The sequence below is a fragment of the Aethalodelphis obliquidens genome, unplaced genomic scaffold (assembly GCF_003676395.1).
Source record: "Aethalodelphis obliquidens isolate GAN/ISIS:26980383/991018 unplaced genomic scaffold, ASM367639v1 scaffold5, whole genome shotgun sequence".
NCBI classification, from domain to species: Eukaryota; Metazoa; Chordata; class Mammalia; order Artiodactyla; family Delphinidae; genus Aethalodelphis; species Aethalodelphis obliquidens.
Genome location: NW_020837949.1, coordinates 32,125,985 through 32,146,794, shown reverse-complemented (window position 1 = coordinate 32,146,794; position 20,810 = coordinate 32,125,985). Strand labels below are relative to the sequence as shown.

Here is a 20,810-nt window from a genome sequence, read left to right as displayed (position 1 = left end):
AGACTAACACTCCTGGCTCTCTCCATCCCCTTACTCATTTCTCCCCAGGGTAGGACAACTGACTTATCCAACTGGTGAGTTTAGAAGAAGGAGCAGGGCTTGTGCGCCTGGGTTCCTTCTCTTTGGGCATCTGCCAGCCTGTGGAGCAGATGAGTTATGATCAGCTCCTGCCCTTCAGCAAGGGGCTCCCTGCAGGGCCCCGGCGTGCAGCCTGGGATGGGGTGAGTAAGTCTGCCCAGCTCCCGGTGGAGTTGAAGCTTCAAAACTGCACCCTCCAGTGCAGCCTTCTTTTCAGTCCTGCAACAGATGCTGTTACTCCTTCTGTCTACCTCCCTTGTTCATTTTTTAGTTGGTTTCAAACTCAAGTGGGAAAGAGAGGTGATGTTTATGGTTCTCCATGTGTCCTTTGGGCTTTTTGTTTTACTTTCTGGGAGATTTCTTTGGCTTTCTCTTCCAAGTTCTCTCTTGTTCTCTAATTGTCACTTTTTCAAAGCATCCATTCTTGTTGTTCATGGATGTTAATATCTGCTTGGATCTTCTTGGCTTTTAAAAATTTTCTTCTCACCCCTGCCTGACTTACTGCTTTTTTGTTTGTTTGCTTTCTTTTATGCTTCTGAATTTAATCGAATATATGGTAATTCTTGGACAGTCTCTTCATATTTAAGAGTGAAGTCATAACAAAGTATTTAGGTGCTCTGGTTATATGGTGGGGCTTGTGGACCAGAGGTTTGCTTTCTAGTGAGTAGGTAGGACACTGGCTGTTCCGGAGGCTCTAACTGCAGAAAGCCTAGAAGGTTCGACACGAGACTTCCAGGAGTTCTGCTTGGGGGTGAAGGGGAGGGGATGGGGTTCTTTATGCCACCAATGGGTTTTTCAGTTAATCCCAATTTTCAGCCCTATGCTTCTCTCCAGTGCTCATTTGTATCTGAAATTTTCTCCGGGTATCTTAGTTTCCACATTCCTCATCTGCTTTTGTTTTCCCCCGCGCCTCATCTGCTTTTATTCTTCTAGGCTGAGGCTTCTCCATCCTGCTTTATGTTACGATATCTTCATTCCCTTTCCACTTTCCAGAAATTTGTTGAGTTCTCTCATTTCTTTGACTATTCTCTTTATTGTTGATTTAAGCCACTTTTATTCCATTACTATAATTTTAATGAGGTCTGAGGGAGGAAGGAAGAGGTGAAATTGTATATGTTCTGTCCACAGCCTTGAGTCCGATTGCACTTTGAAATGTTCTGGAAGGAGACAAGGATTGTGAGGGGAGGAAATGTTCTCATTTTATGAGACACACTTCTGCACTGCTCAGTTTGTTGCTTTTGTTTGTGTGAGTATTGTTTTTATAACAGAAAGAATTCGAAGAAGAATCGATTACAGTGACTTGCTGTCTCTCTCCAGTGTGTGATGCTGAAAGCTTCTTCCAGAAACAGGCCTCAGCCCATGACACGTTTAGGTCCCGTTTCCCACTTTGTCTCGAATCTTTTCTAAAGGGTCTCTGGTACCACTTCCTTCTTTGATTCTTGATGCAGACTGCTGTCAAGGTTTCATTTTCAACCTACTTCTTAGGCCCCTCTTTGTAAATTCTCACAGCCCTCCTGGCTTTTTATATCCCCCAGGCGCCCAGCGCAATTCCTCATCAACCACTTCCCCTCACTATTTGCTTAATCCCACCAGTGTGTACTCTGTGGCATCTCATCACTAAACCTTTGCTCATTTGACATGACTACTTTTATTTTTTTATTTTTTAAATTATTTATTTTTGGCGGTGTTGGGTCTTTGTTGCTGCGCACAGGCTTTCTCTAGTTGTGGCGAGAGAGAGCTACTCTTCCTTGCAGTATATGCGGGCTTCTCATTGCAGTGGCTTCTCTTGTGGAGCACGGGCTCTAGAGTGTAGGCTCAGTAGTTGTGGCACGCGGGCTTAGTTGCTCCGCGGCATGTTGGATCTTCCCAGACCAGGGGTTGAACCCGGGTTCCCTGCATTGGCAGACGGATTCTTAACCACTGCGCCACCAGGGAAGTCCACTACTTTTAAAAAGATGAATAAATGTGACTGCTAAGGACAGGAGTACTCTTTTGGCATTTAGCCTCATAGAAACCATTTTTAGTTTAATATATAACTTTCCTCAATGAAAAATCTTCAGTAAGCTCATCGTTCTGTCAGTGCTAAAATCTTAGTAGATTTTTGATGGCCCTTAAATCTTTGATTTTGAGCACTTTAAGCCTTCAGGTCTGCAGAGGCTATTTTCTACTCTTAGAATTTAAGAAACTTATAAATATTAATATTCTATACCACAGAAACAAAAGTCTGTTTTTAAAAAAGGGGGGGGCATGGAAGAAGGAAATACATGCATTGTGCACGCCAGAACAATTCTATTTTATATTTATCCCAACTAAAGCTCAGAGCATAACAACAGGGCACAGCATTCACTAGGGTCTTACCATATGTTAAGCCATGCTGAGCACTTGATTTAAGCACTTTTATTTAATCCACACAAGCATGTAAGGCATGTACTATTCTCATCCCCGTTTTACAGATGAGGATATTGAGATACCTAGACCCTGAGGACGTTGCCCTAAGTCTCACAGGCAATGTAGCTGAGGCAGGATGTACCCCAAGCCTGTCTGACACCAGGTTGACACCTTAAATCACTCTGCCAGCCTTTCTCATGAACTCCTGGGGGGTTCATGGTCTCTGGTTTCAGTGGATGGGTCCTACAAAAGTTTTCACATTTAGTGTTTGCACATCAAATTAGTCCACAAAGGATTATTTTGACAGTTTTAATAAGACAAACTTCTCCCAAGGAGAGTGAAATTTTAGTCTCTTAACTCAGGCTTTTTGGAGACGGAGCCCAAGCAATGCCAGGGTGTCTTTATAAGACTTCTTTGCAAATCATGAGAATTTTTTTTGTAAGTACCTGCATTTTGCTAAGTTTATGACCCCTGTGTCCTGCTATACTGATTCTCTCCCTATCAGAAAAAGGGCAAAATCCACCTTATACCATGTGAAATCTATACAAACTTAACTACTGACCTTGCTTTAGAAATCCTGCTTAGAATTTATTTTAGGTCTTTACATGCTATGTTTCAACTAAAGTATTTAGTTTAACTTGAGCATTTGAAGAAGTGTTAGTACTTCACTTTTTAGTTGGGTGTATGCCACAAAGCAACTACCATATTTCTGGTCCTATATCAGTTTTCCTGAGGGAAACACACATTAAAAACATATTATTTAATTTTCAGATGCTGGCTTAAAGCCAAGTACATTTATTAACAATTAAATCCCTTTGACAGGTCCACATCTCTAATAAGAGTTACTGAAAACCAGACCAACATATCTTTCAAACATACATGCTCTGGAACTAGGAAAATAAGGAATATTTATTAGCAAACTGTGCCGTTGATTTGCTTATGCAATCATTTATTAACTTAAATAAGACATTGTGATTTCTTGAGCACTGTTATTGTTTAAAAACAGTGACTGTGGGTGGGCTTAACTAGGAAATATAAGGTGTGGAACTTATTTGTGGAATTCAAGAACATTACTGTTGACTAACCATATATATAATAATTTTTATTGACTAATGAGGCCAGTCTAAAAAAACATTTTCTATGAATAATAGAACTTTACCTGGAACTGTAACAATTTTGTTAACAGTTTTCTCTGCTTTGGGACTTTAATTCTGGTTAGTTTTTGATTCATACATGGTAAAAGATTGACAGTATCAAAAACATTCTATCTTTGGGTCCAACAAGAGAGAGGTGAGGCTGGCAGAACTGATCTAATTTTTCAGAATGTGTTTAATTTTATGAACAGAGAAGGCCAGTCAGAACATAAATCTGTACTAAGTGAAAGTTGTGCTTCGAAAAGATGCTCAACATTATTGAAAGGAAGATGAGGATATACAGGAGGTTAAAGCAGTCTGGCTCTGTAATTCAGTTCAGTTTTATCACTTTCTTTTCTGTTGATATTCCTTACTTTTCGAGAGTGATTTCTTTTTCATCACACCCAGTTCCCTTGGTTCAGACCCATTATGTATTATTTATCTTAAATGGCATCATAGGGTCTATTCTTGGAAGTCTGTATTAGGCCCAAGATTTACTTGCCTGTAAGGCTATGCTTACATCTTGTACAATATCCATTTGTGTTGACTTCGGAGGTATTTCCTGTAGTCAGAACTTGGAAGTATCTGCTTTGTGCTGGCGCCTCAGTGGGCCGAGCTCAGGGGCAGGCCCGGCGCTCCACAGCACTGACCTTGAGGGGTGCTGGATTGGGCAGAGCACAGAACTAGAAACTCTGGATCCTTTGCCCTCCTAACTTCTCACATATAAAATACAGGATGGGCTTCCCTGGTGGCGCAGTGGTTGAGAGTCCGCCTGCCGATGTAGGGGACACAGGTTCGTGCCCCGGTCTGGGAAGATCCCACATGCCGCGGAGCGGCTGGGCCCGTGAGCCGTGGCCGCTGAGCCTGCGCGTCCGGAGCCTGTGCTCCGCAGCGGGAGAGGCCACAACAGTGAGAGGCCCGCGTACCGTGCAAAAAAAAAAAAATACAGGATATCTAAATATATATAAATATAAAATACAGGAGGCTAAGTTAAGTTTGAATTTCAGCTAGGAAATAAATTCAACTTGTTTCCTAATTCCGGCCACCCTATTATATAGACTTTAGTCTCTTCATATGGAAAATATGGATAGTAATGATACCTACCTCCTAGGCTTGCTTAAAACCTGGTGCTTATGTGTATATATTTTATTTTCTGTAGCAATCCTTGTTAGGTAACTTGTCCAAGGTCATGCTCAAGTATTAGAACCAGTGTCCAGAGCCTGAGCCTCCATGTTGCCTCCGTCAACATGATGTCAATAGCTAAGAACCCCTAATGAGCCAATAACAATGTAAACACTATGTTAAAAATATAAATAGCAACACAGTTGCCATATGCTAATTTTTTATTACTATCCATCAGGAAGCTTACTGTCTGTATCAGTCCTTATATGTATAGGTAAGGCTGAAAATAAAATTCAGGGAGGTAGAAATTTCTCATAAGTTTCCTAGTGAGTCTATTTTTTAAAGTCATTCATTCAAACCTATTACAGAAGATTTGAACTTTGAAATCTGTCATTCTTTTAAAGTGGACTCTAGAGAAATTAACAGTACATAAAACTGGAACTTAAGTATTTAACATCTCCTGCATTGTTCAATACCTTCCCATTGCTTCACAGCAGCACCCAAATATCTCAGCATGGCATTTGAGGCTCTCCAGATCTGGCCAAGACTCAAATTTGCAGCCTCAGCCCCTATTAATTCTCAGTCATGAGCTCTACCCTAGTACCCTTGTCATTCTTCAACTTTGATGTTCTTTCTACTCTCATATCTTTCTTTGTCTGGAGTCCCTTCATCCTGGAAAGCATTTTCCCTATCTCAGCCATAGGAAACCTTTATCTCCAGCTTCAACACCCAGCTCTTTTATGACACAACCTTTCTCTCCTCAACTAACTGGCCCTTTGGGTGATTTTTCTATTATACCATCTAGCATAGAGCTTGCCTTGCAATTGTATTTCACTTGTCTCCCTGATTAAAATTTAGTTTCTTGGGCTTCCCTGGGGGCGCAGTGGTTGAGAGTCCGCCTGCCGATGCAGGGGACACGGGTTTGTGCCCCGGTCCGGGAAGATCCCACATGCCGCGGAGCGGCTGGGCCCGTGAGCCATGGCCGCTGAGCTTGCGCATCTGGAGCCTGTGCTCCGCAGCGGGAGAGGCCACAACAGTGAGAGACCCGCGTACCGCAAAAAAAAACAAAAAAAAGTTTCTTGTGGTCAGGATTTTGTCTTATTCTTTTCTACATATGACAGTACCAGAAACAGTGCTTTTCCCAAATTTAGTCCAGTAGCACATAGGAACAGTGCTCTAGAACTTGCAGTGCCTTGAGTTGAAATTTTGGAAATCCACCAAATAAGCTTTGGGCATGTTCATGGTGACTAGAAGTTATGTTTTTGGTATTTAAACAAGGTTTTCCCTTTTATTAAGAAATAACACATATTCAGTTTAGGAAACTTATAAAATTAAAGACACACACAAAGAGGAAAACAGTGTCCCCAGTAAACTACCTTCCAAGGACTGCTTGCTGCTGCTGCTGTTTTTGTTTTGTTTCTTTCAGTACAGAAATGCTGTGTGTTTATCTTTCTCAGAAATTCTCAACAGAGACAACATGGAAAGGTAGATAAGGACAAAAAGATGAAAGCAATGGGTTTGAGCCCCCAAGCCCAGCACTTCACGACTGTATGACCCTATGCGTTAGTCACTTGATCCCTCTGAGGCCCAGTTTCGTCATCTGAAAAATAGAAATACTAATACTGTTTTTTATTCCAATAGGGGTTTTTTAGAAGATCAAATTACAAAGGATTTTGATGGTCTTTTGTACATTAGCTAATGCCGTATGCCTATTTTTTCTTAGTATGTTAGACTGTACCGAAGATGAGTCTATGGGTATGTGGAGAGATCAGATTGAATCCTACGTACTAGTTCAAACTGGATTTATGCCTGATTCTGTACCCTGAGTTACAGATAACCTTCATGTCACTAAAGGGGGGGGACTAGCTTTTACTGAGCACCTACTACTTGCCAGGTTCTGTGCTATTCACTTTACCCTTGTCTTTCCATAGCACTACGTAACCCCCTTTACATCTGAAAGAGCCTGAATTCAGTGATCTAAGCCACTGGTATTGCAGGGTTGAAACGAAGGTAGGTCTCGCTTCACATCCCTTGTTCCATCTTCACTATGGTAAGAAATACTTTTGGGAAAAGTATTTTTATGGAATTCCTCTTATTCTTATTATGGAAATGTCTTGATTGAAGGGCAGTATTTGATTGGGTACATGGAATATTTTGAGATAGATTCTCTTAGGAAAGGTAAAAGAAGTTGTGATCATTTCATGTAGAAAGAGTGGACTAATTTAAAGCTGTTTTCAAGATCCTGAAAGGAAGCAAATGGTGACTATCAACCAAGTAACTTTCACCTGAAATTTACCTTAACCTATCTGAAAATATAATTTAGAAGTTTTCATAACATGGCTTCTTTAGATCTAAAAAGAACTGCTAAGAGAAGCTATGGACTGTCTTTTTCAATAAAATGTTTGTTTTGAACAAGGTAGATTTATCTTTTCGAGACTTATTAACAGTCCTATCTGGAGGCAGAAAACTAGACTTAAGATGAGTTCCAAGAAAACATGAAGGAAAGAAGCGTCATTACAAATTCTGTTGAAGCTGTGATTAAAATAAAGTGATATAACAGCATAGAAGATCTAAAATGATATTACAGTACAGAGACACATGAGGGTGCTCTAACCAGCTGCTATAATAAAAGAATTAAACTGCTCAAATATTAGGGGAAAGTTAAGGCCTGTTGTGAATGGCAGTGTTGAATTCTGATGTGTAGTGTTGGCTAAGCAGAACAATCTTGGAATAGATGGCTTTTCTTTTCAAATGTATTGGTCCTGCCCCTTGCTCCCCACCCCACCCCATCCCCCCATTTTAAAAAGTAGAAGATGTTCGTAGTGGACAATTTGGGAAATACTGAAAAGCACAAAGAAGAAAAATAAAATGAACTGATGTGGCTCTCGGCCTTGGAGGCTGGGGTTTTCTAGAGCTAGGCCAGTCGGAGGCGTAGCTCGGAAGGGCTGCCTTCAGACTCGAGCCCAGCCTGTTCTCATTTTGATTCCACAGACCTTCTGCTGGTACGAAGGGGGAGTAGAGACTGGGGGTCTAATGACCGCAAGAAGAGAATTAGAGACGCATGTTTATCTCAATACATTTACTCTCATTAAAGTTCATATTCACTGACATCATGCATCTCCTTGAAAAAGTCTGCCCACCCACCATTAATTAAAGCCACATTTTAAAAAGTCAGTGTGTGCACTTTTATTCCAATCAAAAGTAGCCTCCTAAGTTTTGCAGAGTAGGCAGGAGAATATCTGGGGCCTGACAGCTGTTCACCTCTACACAGTGAGGAATCATGTAATTTACGTTAAAAATCATGTTTATTCAGAGCCTACAATATAATAGCTAAGATCTATTGTCTTGAAGAGTAGAAACATTCAATATCTAATGATCTATTAAGCAAAATTAACATTTATTTTGATGCGTCAACGTTATTTTGGATGCAGTGTATGACCGTATGCTCTTATCCGTACAAAGAGTCTGGGAGATCCAACTATATACTGTGCTTGAATAATTAAGCAGCATTCTCCTATCAAAGACACCACACTTTATAACCTATACATATGGTATCAATGTCAAAACAAAGGTCAATGTAAATTTTTCCTTATCTAAACCATTGCACAAACAGTAATTACCACAGTTGTAGGATTGCACAACCGTGGTCTATATTCTTGGCAGTAGTCACTATAAGTTCATAAATTTGTGAAAATTAGGAATGTTGATTTTCCAAGTTCAAGAAAGGTACTATTTGTAAACTGCTCAGGTCACACTCATCTTATTCCATGTGCTAAGCAAGACTTCTTTCCTTCCAAATTCCTTTAAATGAGATCTGTTCCCTCTGTGAGCCTAGTAAAAGGGTTTTCATCCAAACAGATCTGCATTCTTTTCTATTCTTTTTTCCTGTTAAAGCCCCCCTGGGGACTTTTCAATTTTATGCTGATCTTTCTTTATATATTAATGTCAAGCACATATTTATGTTGTGTTGATAAAAGACAAATTATAGTTATCTCTTCTCATTGGCAGTTAGATTATTTTAGAATGGTTCTGACTGAATGTTTGATTAGCCAACCAGTTTATGCTTCTTACACAAAGGCCTAATGTGCAGCAGATTCTCTAGTTATTCTGGTTCAAGATTCTCTATTCTCTCTCTATTCAGATTCTCTAGTTATTCCGGTCAAGCCACCATGCCCAAAGACATGGCTCATCAGTGGATCTGAACACTGGCATTGAAATGGTTTAATCCTAGGCCAAACCACCCCGGGGCTGGGAGTTGAAACCTGAATTCTAGTCCTGGCTTTTCTTCTGATTCTCCATGTGACCTTGAGCACAGGAGGGTCTATTTTCCTCATCTAACAAATGGGAGTTAGGGAATGAATATTGACTAGGTACCCACAGCCCAAGAGCTCAGTCAGGACTAGAGGTTAAGGGGCCAGTGTGCCTCTTTGGGGCACGTCTTCCCCTAGTCCACTTACTCATCTAGTACCAGAAACCCCTTAAAAGCCCAACGTGGGGCTTTTAAGAGTGAAAGCAGCTTCTGGTTCTGAAAAGAGCTTCCCTGAATCTAGAAGAAGCCAACAGGCCATGCCTGGTGAGTTGCTTTCATGATAAGTTTGAGAGAAGATGTTCTGGGACTTGATACCCCTTAGATACAAGCATTCAGTGTCCTACTGGTATGTGGGATGCAGCCCTATCCTCAACCACAGATGCTATCTTCTGACTAGATGACACAGTATCCAGAGAGACCATAGGCACCTGACTGTACCCAATGCCAAAAGCAGTGGGTGGACTCCTTGAGCTTAGCTGTGGGAGGGAAGGTAGAGGGCAGGTGGGGATATTTCAACCCAGCTGGTGGTATTCTTTAGAACAAACAGCTCTGGGCTGGGGGACAGTGGGAAGTTGTGATGATAGCATTTTAGCACTCTAGGAAGGCTTAAGATAAGCTTGCCTTAAGTGATTTATAAGGCCATGCAGTCTACAAAACGAGCACTGTTGCAGTCCATACCTTCCTGCCGGCTCTGTTGTTGTGAAGATTCATCAGGGCTCTGGCATCCTTTCCTTTCCTTTCCTTGGCGTCCACAAAGGCTCGGGCAAACTTGATCCCATAGTCAATGTTATCACTGCAGCCACCCCAGTCGAAAGTGCCCTTGCTGTCCTTGGCGGTTCCCTTCTTCTTTGGGTCACAGGAACAGGATTTTAATTCTCCTTGGCTACAGGCCCTGGTGATGGCAAATACAACTCCAGCTGAGGAGATGGCGTAAACAAAGGCAGATTCCCGGCTACCTGTAACAAAAATACTTTTCTTAAAAGTAGTCTGGCATTGCTCGTTCTGAGTAACTTTTACACGATGGCTGTTTAATACTTGTTCTGCCTCTGACATACTTTGCCACTAGACAAAGTATCCTCGAAGAATTCTTTCCTAGAGCCAAGGCTGGCTCTTGAATATGCATTGTCGCGCTTAATACAAGCTTCTATCAATTTGGATAACTGTAGGACAACTATCCTTAAAGTAAATAGAGTGTAAACGAAAATGCAGCAAAAGCCTGCCCTGCCCAGTTCCTGGCTTCATATTAGTCTCATACACGTTCTTGCTTTAACCTAGAATCCCACATGTCCCAGAAGAGAGGAGCAGGACATCTCTAGACCTTGGTTTCCTCCTCTGCAGCATACAGTCTGAATTCTACAATTCTATCATTCCGTAACATTTCTGGGTATTCGTGCTACTACAGCTCTCCCTGGAAAAACCTTCCAGACCTCCAGGCATTATTGAGGACACTTGTATGTGTGTAAATGATTGCTACTGAGATGCTGAATTCGAAGTAATCTAGGGGTTGAGGTGGGAAGACAGTTCACAGCAGTAACCAGCACCTCTGGTTAACCCTGGAGAGCTTCGGCTTGGCATCAGCTTTCACAAGTAACGGCGGGATTATTGAAGGCACTATGCAATATCCTTGAGTTACATACGACGTCTAACTATTAAGGTGAATTTACTTTCTTCTGGAACACCTGCACTAATCACTGGTATTGGGGAAAAGACAGCGAAAAGCTTTTCTTTGGTTTTTTTCTGGAAGGAAACAAATTTACCGCCTATAATTAGACCTGGGCAAGAACCCTTTGGGGTGCTTTCTTAGAATTGTTCTTTATTAGAGCACAGGCTATGTTCACTTCCAGGCTGAAGGGTACATATTTCAGTGCGATAACGACATTAAATTATTTTAATAATCTGTAGTAACTCATAACACGGTGTTGTGGTATAGTGACAGATATAAGGCTCTTAAGGGTCTGTGTGCACCTCATTTTTCAAGTGGAGCTGTATTTCACTGTTATTAGCATGGCTTTTTACTAATGGTTGCTGCAGCAAATATATTCACCATCAAAATAGAAGCCGAACAAGCTAATGCCAGTGCAAGGCGGCAAATGGAGAGCCATTTGGTGATTCACTATGTCAAGACGAGTGTGACTTTTTGAACCACACAGCTGGGAGAACAAACCACCTTTTCGCGTCAAAGCCCTGCTTGTTTCCGTTTGTCATTCAGTGCTAAAATTTATTATACGTCCCTTGCAATATCTGCTCTGCTAGTCTCATTATTAAAAATCAGGAAAATGTATCTATACCATATTAAATGGCACTTGCCTCAGCCTTCGAAAAATATCTTCCCCGAAACCTCTAACCATCCAAAAAAAAATCAATCATGCCTTGAAGTTAGGTAAAATCAGTTATATGAATATTTGCCAGAGGTAGCAGGTAGTGCTCTCCAGAGAGAGATGTGACGGTTGTGGGAGCTGTTTTAGAATTCCAGATTATGTTATAAGGATCACAGATGATTTTCTAAGAGGAATTGCTATGTTTTGTAAAAGATGGTGACTAACAGATGCAAATGTGGCTTAATCTCTGCTAGTGGCTTTCAGATAAATAAAATTTTTAGTTTACCCATTTTACCATGTAGGAAAATACCTTGTCCACAGTCATCCCATTGATCTGCTAAAGCCTGGATTTGGATTTGGAGTTCAGTCCCCACATTTAGAGATATCATATGGGGGAAAATTCCTGAATGCGTAATAGATTTTGCACTAGTCTTATTTCTTAAGGAGAAAGAAGAGAAACTTTATGAGGTGATCTTTTAGGGGAAAGCTATGGAAGATGCAGATGATAGAATGTCAGTGACCAGACAGTATTTTGAAGGTTAGTAGAGGAATAAATTGTCTAGGCACAGAATGCATCCCGGCCTAACTTGCAAACAACTACATTGACTTGTTGGCTGAAAGAAAAAAAAAAAAAATCACTTAAAAATCTGCTACATTTCAGAAATAATTTCCAAAGCAAAGCCATCACCTTTCTAAATATTTGTCATTTATTATTCAAACGCATTACTAAATAGCTAGATATTTATTTATTTATTTAAATAAAAAATTAGCACATGGAATATCTTTTCATTTTACCTCCAGATGTTTTGGTATATCATGTAGATACGGCCTTAAGATGTTTTCAGTTAAGTGTCTTAGATGAATCACTAAAATGCTATGTGCAAAATAGTAGCACATTTCAAGAGTTGGCTTTGGAACAAAACAAATTTTGATCTCGGGCCTCTTCTTAGAAAAACTGATTCTTTTTAAAGCCATTGCAATATGAAACAAAATCCAAATCTAAATGGTGATATTTAGACTTCCTGATGTGTTACTATTGAAGTTTCTCTAATTTTTGGTTTGAGATAAGTCAAGCAATGTTTACTAAGTGTATAGGGTGGGACAGGCAGCTGGGAAGGCAGAACACTAAGAAGCTAGGCTTTCTGGAAGGTTACGGGTTGTTCAACTCTTTCTTTTTTAAATGCTTGCCTTTTTTTTTTTAACAAGGATGAAATCTAATCACCTTTTTGTTTAGGCTTATTCTAGAATTCTGAAAGTATATGCAAATTCTTGCAGGATTATTTTTGAGTTTACTAGTTCTGTCTTTACATTTCTCTGCCCGTGTCTGGTGATAGTCGTTTGAATGAGCAAATTACGAAAGTTCCTAAAAATCGGTCTGCCTTACTCTTGGTCTCTGAAGCAAAAGAGGCAGATGTTCTCCATTTCTCTATGACCACAGGATATGTTAGTAACTTTTATGTTCTTCTTATATGTGGTACTGCCCTTTGGCTTTCCTATTTATCTATGAGGACATTTAGGTTTCCGAAGGAGGAGTTCTTTACAACTCTAAGATGTGAATTTCCCTCCAAGCAATTAATTGTAAAACTCTTTGGATAGCTTCATTGGAATTTCGTGATTATTTCCAGGATAAGCTACCTTAGGCCAAATTCAGCCTTCCCATAACCAACACAAAATCATCACTGACAGTCACAGGAGTTTACGTAAATGTCCAGGAAGAAATCTGGCCTTCTGTGAAGATTGGAAAGAAACTGTGTAGCATGAGTGTTTTAAGTTTTGAGTACTTTGGCAAAGCGTTCAGCTTCATCTGAAAGAAATCTGAAGGGAGTACAGTTATAATCTCTAATTTACCTGAAGGCTTAGCCTAAGTCAAACTTGTTCTGCTTTCTCTGTTTATAACCTTTTCCCTCTCAGCCATTCTACAGCTCTGAAGAAACAAACATTGCCAAGATTAAGTTGAATGAACCTCCAGCTTTGGCATATACACTCTCTAGAATCAGTGTCAAACTTGCTTCCTTTGACTTGTTATGGAAAGGTTTTTTTTTTTTTTTTTCAATATGGAGACATCTTAATGGATTTTCATAGACAGACTCTATAGGTGATCATTTTATAAATGAGAAGTACACTTAATTTGTAATCATTGGAAAATGGTTGAGACCTTTGTAAAGGAAAAATCCTGATACATCTTTAACACCAAGAGCCTGTACCTAATATATGCAAAGATTTATTGTGCCAGATATTTGCAAACTCTCTTTGATAAGGTCCAGCACTTTAATTGATTCACTGGTGAGTTAATCTAGGTGAAGTCTTAAAATTCCATGTAGCTGAAATTTATTATTATCCTTTCAAAAATGTTGTGATGTCATATCAAAACTCCAAAAGGAATGCGGAAGAATATTCTTAAACCAGAGAATAAAATTGCAGAATATCACAGTAAATTAACTTTAGGGGTACACTAAGAGTGAGAGTACTACGCCCTTGGGGGATTTTAGAGACATTCAGTTATGCATTTGGCCTCATAAAACCCTAGGGCTGTGATGATTACCTGATAGAAACACGCTCCGTTAAGCATTACCAAGTGCACAGCCCGAATGATTTTCTTAGGATTGGGAGGGGGAGGTGGGCAAAAACAAGTGGAAAGTTTCCTGTTTCTGGGGTTCGCACATAAACTGTTGTGTTTTCAGTAAGATTTCCCAGTAGCAAATGGGATGTGCTACTTCTTGGAGAATGCTGCTAAGACCAGGTTAAGGGATGGGGATGTTTTGAAAATAAGATCTGATTTGCAGTTAATTTTCTCTGATTGTGTACAAGTTAGTAAGCTACTTTCCACATTCAGAACTTTTAAGAAGTTTATTATGTAGTTAGATAATGTTCAATGTGCTTTCTAAAAAAGAGAAAGGAAGAAACCACAGGCGTACCCCATTTTATTGCACTTTATTGCGCTTCACAGATATTGTTTTTTACAAACTGAAGCTTTGTGGCAACCTGCATTGTCAAATGCTGGTTATCATTTTTTAGCAATAAAGTATTTTAAAATTAAGGTATGTACATTGTTTTTTCAACAGTTAATAGACTACAGCGTAGTATAAACATAACTTTTATATGCATTGGGAAACCCAAAAAATTCGTGTGACTTGCTTTATTGTGGTGATCTGGAACCAAACCTGCAATATATCCAAGGTCTACCTCTGTGTATTCATGGTTCCCACCCCTACCCTCCATAAATATCCTTCTGCTTAAAATGTACCTGGAGAATAGGCACTCACTACAAGTTCATCCATCCATTCATTCAACCATTCAATGAATGAGTGATGCCTACAACACACAAGGTACCAAGTAAGGTGCAGGGAAAGCAGATGAGTTCCTGCCTTACAGAATTTACAGTTTACCGAAAAAAAAATGCTTAATTTAGAAACAGAGTGACCCGAAGCCGAGTAGCCGAATGGGAGGTCAGAGGTGTTGAGCAGAGATTTGTCTCTGCTTCTTAATAACACTGACTTGTTATTGTAATAATGACCATCTATGGCCAATAAAAGATTTGGGCATTCTATCCCAATCTTCTGCTCATTTCCTTCTGGAAGTTTCAAGTCCCAGAAAGAAGAGTTAAAAAGTCAAAAGCGCTCTGTGGCTGCTGCGTCCTTTCTTCTAGAGACAAAATCTGAACCTGGAGGGACAGGCAGGGTTGTGACTTGACATGGATGGACAGAGCCAAGAATAAAAAAGACACCAGCCTGGGGCACTACATCCTCCTCCCAAACTTGAGACAGACAAGTTTCTTGATTTCTCGAGTCCTTGTCTCGACGGGACAAATGGCACCCAACAGAACAAGCTTCTGACTGCATAGCATGCAAGACAAGATGAGCAGGGACTTTGAAGACCAAATAAGGGTGTGTGTATATGAGGGTAGAGCCCGTGAGCTGCGTGAAGGCGGGAGACTTACTTCGAAGCAGGACCCTGCCGAAGAGGCTGTGATCCCTGTCCAGGGTGTTGCAGTTCCAGCGGTGCTGGCGGAACTGGTGCTGGCACTCTGCCGTCCACTCGGCCACGCCCAGGCCGATGGCACGCATCACGTCCGGGTGTCGGTGGCACAGCTGCCGCTGGCGGCTCACCAGGCCTGGCACATTGTCACACATCACCCTGGAGGAGCCACCTGTAGCTCTCATGTACCTGGGAAGGACCAACACGGGGGAGAGCACAGAACAGCGAGGCCTCACGTGGTGTTTCCCGGGAGAGGGAAGAGTTCAAAGCAGCATTTCAAATATGAATTCCTATCTTTTGGGGGATATTAGAAGGCAAAGGTTATTTAACTTTAGTTCACTGGAGAAGCGGCACAGCAGGCATGGTGAGTGGTCTGGTAGAAGCCACCCCAAAACAGAGTGCTGACTGTTTCTTGGATGTGAAGCCGAGGCCACCAGATGATGCTCTGGGCAGGGTGGGAGAGGCAAGGTCTGCAGTTGGGGAATGGGTTGAGGCGGGAAGGGGCAACATGTTTTTGGAAGACTTCTTCCAAGAAGACTCTGATCTCAGTACACAATGTGTCTGGACTTGGCTTTGGAGGAAGCCGACCTTTAGAAGCTCCTCACTGCCATTTATTTGATCTAATGTTTAAGTGTCTTAAACTGTCTGTATCTGTCTAATCAACACCTGCCGGTATCTGATATTATCCTCTCTGCACAGGCATGCCTTTCTTTTCCTACTAAAGAATCTGTTAAATATTTCCATTTTCCAGCTCTTTTTGGCTTTTATAGAGAACCTTTGGAAAAAAATCTTTCTATTGTTATTAAGGACACTAAATGTTTGGAAGAATCAAACAGTGTTATAGCTCCATAAAGTACTTTTGAGAAGAAACTTTAACAAAAAATTACATCATCATCTCTACCCAGATGTTCTCTATTAGTTGTGAAATGTTTAGAAAGGTACCTTTTATATAACCCAAGCTGCCATAGGTGTCTTTTGAAGCGATCAAACAAGGAGAATGTCTTTTTCTTGTATTTTCATTATTTTATATGATCATAAAATCATTACAGCTGTGACTCCCCAAAAATATATTTAAGTGACAGCTGAGAGACAATGTGACAAAAAGCCTGGGCAATAAATAATGTTTATACACCCATGGAGACAGAAATAGTCATTTTATTGAAAAACGGTCACTCTGATAAATCAATCTTTGATCCTATGTCAGTAATGTCAAGGCTAAACGCCTTTCTGTTCAAAGTGGCTTAGGAAGGAATTGAACCCCTCTTCCCATCCATGCTTTCTTTGCTTTGCTCCTTTGAAGAGCTCGTGTCTTCCTAAAGTTCCCTGCTCCAGTCTCTCATTTGGCTGCGACGCCTTACTTTTGCCAGTTTCTTTTAAAAAACAGCACATCATAACAGATAACAGGTCTTTCTGAATCAGTGTTTTAAGTATCAGTTCGGAAGTTTTTAGGTGCAAGAACGCTAAAGAGCTCTCAACTCTCTCTCTTCTCAAGATGAAGGAGATGGAGATGAGTTTCTGGGTGGGGAGAGCCTCTCCCTTTGGAACTTTTAAGGATGCTAAGACCTGTTACGTTTCAACGTTCCTTCACTATGCAGAATAAATCGAAGATCCACGTATAAAGGACAGCAGCAAATTTACTCTTTGGGGTGACTGTGGTTTCGAACTGACATCTTAGAGCTCCCGGCCTCTGGAGCTTCGCATTAAGGCGGTAGTCTCTACCTGGAGGCAGCAAAATGTTCTTCCGCCCCACTGGGGTGAAGCACTAGGAATGTGGAAGGACGGGAAAGAAGGCAAAATCACACGCTTCGGGTTCTACCGCTCTTGCCCGCCTGAATTGCCCCGTCGGTTTTTATCTTGAGGGTTTTTTGGGGGGAGGGGAGCATGGGGGGATGATAGTAGTTTTGGAGGTAAGTTCACCCACCCACCCACTCCCCCCCACACCCACACACACACGCGCGCGCGCGCACACCCGTCTGTGCTAGTAGAGCTAGAGACCCGGCTAGCGCTTGTCTCAAAGATCCCGATTTTGCTGTCGCTCAGCTGGATCCAAATACACCGAACATCCGAGCTCTCAGTTGAGGGGGAATGGGGGGGCGCGGGGGGGGTGTTGAAGTTGTCGAAGCTGGAATGGGCTTCCGAGGAGAATCGAAGGGGCAATAGGAGAGGGCAGCAGCTTCGGTTCGGGTCGGATGCCGTGACTGCCGCGGCCGCGGGGAAGCGCCGCCGGGAAGCGTCTATGTGGCCCCCGCGGGCTCCACTCCCATCCCCAAAATACCCCGGCGCCCGTGCGCGTGCACTTACCACCATGAAGAGCTGACCTCAGGGCTGAGCCAGGTCAAGAGCAGAGGGAGCCAGAGCCAGATTCCACCGAGACAGGCGTTCATATTAACCCTCTTGCGTCCGCATCAGGTCAGACTCCGTGTGCGGGCGCCATGCGTGCCCGGAGCAGAAGCGCTCAGCGCCGGGAGCGCCTCGTCACGGCCGCCGGCGCCTTGCCGCGCCCCCGCCCCCCGCTCGCGTCTGCGGCGAGTGGCGAGACTCGCTGATAAAGTTTCAAGCGACCAGCGGGGCGAGCGATAAAGGCCAGCCGGGGCCGCCTCGCCCACAGCCAATTCCCCAGGCGCGGCGAGCGCGGGCTGCCGGAGAGCTCTGCGCGCCTCCCGCGCGCCCCGGTCCCTTCAGCTCCCCGCCCGCCCGCCCAGGCGCAGCCAAGGGAGGGGGCGCTGCGCCGGGTAGGATGGCGGGGGGGTGGGTCGCGCGGTTTTATATAAGGGTGGGTGAAATAATGGCAAGAGAGGTCTGTGGGTGAGGTGATGCGGGGAGGGAGAAGCACCTCTGCGTGGCCTCGAGCACCCGCGGAGGCAGGCACCTTTCGGGAAGCTCCGGGCCAAAGAGCATCAGTGGGTGCCCCGCCACAGGACCGAGCGCTCCGGATAGGCGAGGCTACCCTCCGGCAAACATAAGTCCCCGAGCGGGCAATGTGGGGAAAGGAGGGAGAGGATAGGGATACAGCTGTGTACAGGAGGCAAGAATCCAGAGATGATTTTCAACTCATCCCTCCGCTTCTCTTCCTAATACCGAAAGGAAGAGCAAGCCCTCGTAAATCTGGAGCTAAGCAGGGCAAGGTTGGAGAGGGAGGGTTCAGGCCTCAGGGAAGTGAAGACCTGTGGCCTTGATTCCTCGGTGCTGGGCTTATATATAGAGCTCCAAGGGAGGGGAAACGGGAAGGTCCCTGACCCTCCGGACCTCACCCAGGCGTCCTCGGCCAAAACGTCTGGGGAAGATGCGGTGTTTACGCACACCCAGCTCCTCCACGGCGCTGTAGAGCGCAAAAGATCATGCAGCGAGGAACTGAGGCAGCAGGAGCCCGCCGAGGGTCTGCGCCCCAGCACCGGTCGCGCCTCTTGCCGCCCTGGCGCTCAGCTTTTGCTCCTTGCGGAGATCAAGGGACTATCGGTCCTGATCTGGGCCCCCGCAGGGCCAAGAGAGACAGGCTTGAGCCCGCGGGTGGAGCATCTTGAGCAGCAACTGGCTTGTAGCCCCGCCGTTTATCACCGGAAAGGAAGGAAGACCAGGAACTCGCGGCGGCCGTGAACTGTTCCATTGCTCTTTTCCTGGGGCGGAGGAACCCGCCGCCCGCCCGCGGAGCGTGCCTTGGGGAATGGGGAATGTGTGTGCGTGTTGGGGGTGGGGTGGGCGCTGCATTGTTCGCAGGGCGTGAAGGGGTGGCCGTCCAGATAGGAAAGACCGGCTCTCCCCCCACCCCCTCCTAGAGCCGAGACTGGCCGGAGCATCAGCCCTCGCTAGGCGCGAGCGCGGTGACAAGCTGGACGGGGCGAATCTCAGAAATGCCAAAAACCTGAAAAATGCTGTCATCGCCACCCCCTTTCCCCCCTTCCCCCGCTGGTCCCTGGCAGGTCCGGCCCCTCCCAGGCTGACCCAGATACATCCCCGTTTGGGTCCGGAAAGGGAGGGGAGGGAAACAAGTACCGCGCCACCCACGACTCGGGAAGAGCAGGGCTCCGCGCCAGGGCCGCTCCATATCGCTGGGCCGCGACCCAGGGGAAGTTCTGATCGGTCTGTGCCGGGAGGGAGGGAGGGGCAGGGGAGGTGGGGGTTGTATTTCTGCTCACAGTGCGTGCACAAGCTCGTGTGTGTGTGTGTGTGTGTGTGTGTGTGTGTGTGTGTTGGGGGATAGGAGGTTGGGGGAGACGGGGCGAGTGATGTGATGGGCATCAAAGAGCAAGAAATATCTCATTAACCTCTGTGCTTATGCTCATAAACCTCTTCCCTGGGTGAAGCAGAAGAATAAGTTAAAATTCACTTCCATCCTCCTTCGTCCACAGTCTCTCCACTTCTACCAGTGAATAATGTAGGGATGTGGATGTGTATGTTGGGAAAGGTAGGCAGCTGTATGCTTCTCTCATGGACAGTGAGACCTGAAACTACCTAAAAAGCTCAACTCAAAGCTCCACCCACCTCAGCACATCATGTTCTTCCAGCTGAGGGGAGTTAGAAATACATGGAGTATGACTATCAGCTTAGAGGCCTTTCCTCTCCGCCCAGGGAATTATTGAGTGGCCAGGAGATCTGCCCTTCAGTTGTTGATGAGGCCAATGGAATGACCTAAACCTGAAACAGACCTCCTGGAATAAGAACAGGACCATCCCCAAAACTAATTAAATCCACTCCAAAGGGCTTTATCCTGGGGCAGGAGAAGTACCTCATGACTTGCAGAGAAGAAATCAGCCTTGGTGAATGGCAACTGCTGAAAAAGTTCAAGAGAAACTAAATCCAGATGTGAAAAAGGTCCACCCAAACACTCCTTCCCGACCTGTCTAGAGGCAGTCTGGACCACGTGACTTGTCCCTTCCAGATCTGTGATTCCATTTCTCTCACATTCTCCACCCCTATTCACTTATGACCGACTATTAGCCCTGTACAACTTCGCTTCCTGCCCAACAAGTCTGACTTTTCTTCCTCCTCATCTGTACCTGTGCACTTTGAAGATAGAGTGTTCACTACTAGAAGAAGTTGGGAAATGCTCAAGAAAATTAAGAGGAAAGAAAGTTATTACAAACCTCGCTTCTCCAATAAAAACTACCATCCTAAGGAAGAGTTGATAAATATTTAAGTAAATTGCACATGACTATAGCCTTGCTATAGCAGATGATGAATTAGGAAAGACAGGGTTCAGAGTGCCTTTAGATCTATGAATTCAATATCTGATTTTTGGTTTCTTCAGTGAGAATTCTCATTGAATTGACTGTAAAATTCATTTACAGTATACGGAACCCAATTCTCTTTCTGGATATTAATGTTAGTTTGCTTGTAACTTTAGTATAGCATTGTAGCCAAATGAGTCAGTCTATTTTCTTAGTTAGATCCATTGTTTGTCTAATCTCCCAGGGCAGAGAGAGAACTAATTTACTACCAAACCATCTCCACCCTTTAAAAATGGACAGTTACTTCTTCAACCAAATAGTC

The 20,810-nt window shown here is 43.5% G+C and overlaps 1 protein-coding gene across 1 annotated transcript in view; it reads right to left on the bottom strand.

The window, feature by feature from the left end:
* Positions 1–19,168, bottom strand: part of WNT2 (Wnt family member 2) — a 50,058-nt gene extending 30,890 nt beyond the window's left edge. The window contains exons 1-3 of the mRNA XM_027102106.1: positions 17,625–19,168; positions 15,286–15,512; positions 9,709–9,986 (exon numbers count right to left, since the gene is read on the bottom strand). Of these exons, the coding sequence (XP_026957907.1) occupies positions 9,709–9,986; positions 15,286–15,512; positions 17,625–17,707 (588 nt within the window). The 5' untranslated portion in view covers positions 17,708–19,168. The remainder of the gene's footprint in view (positions 1–9,708; positions 9,987–15,285; positions 15,513–17,624) is intronic.
* Positions 19,169–20,810: the final 1,642 nt, after the last annotated feature.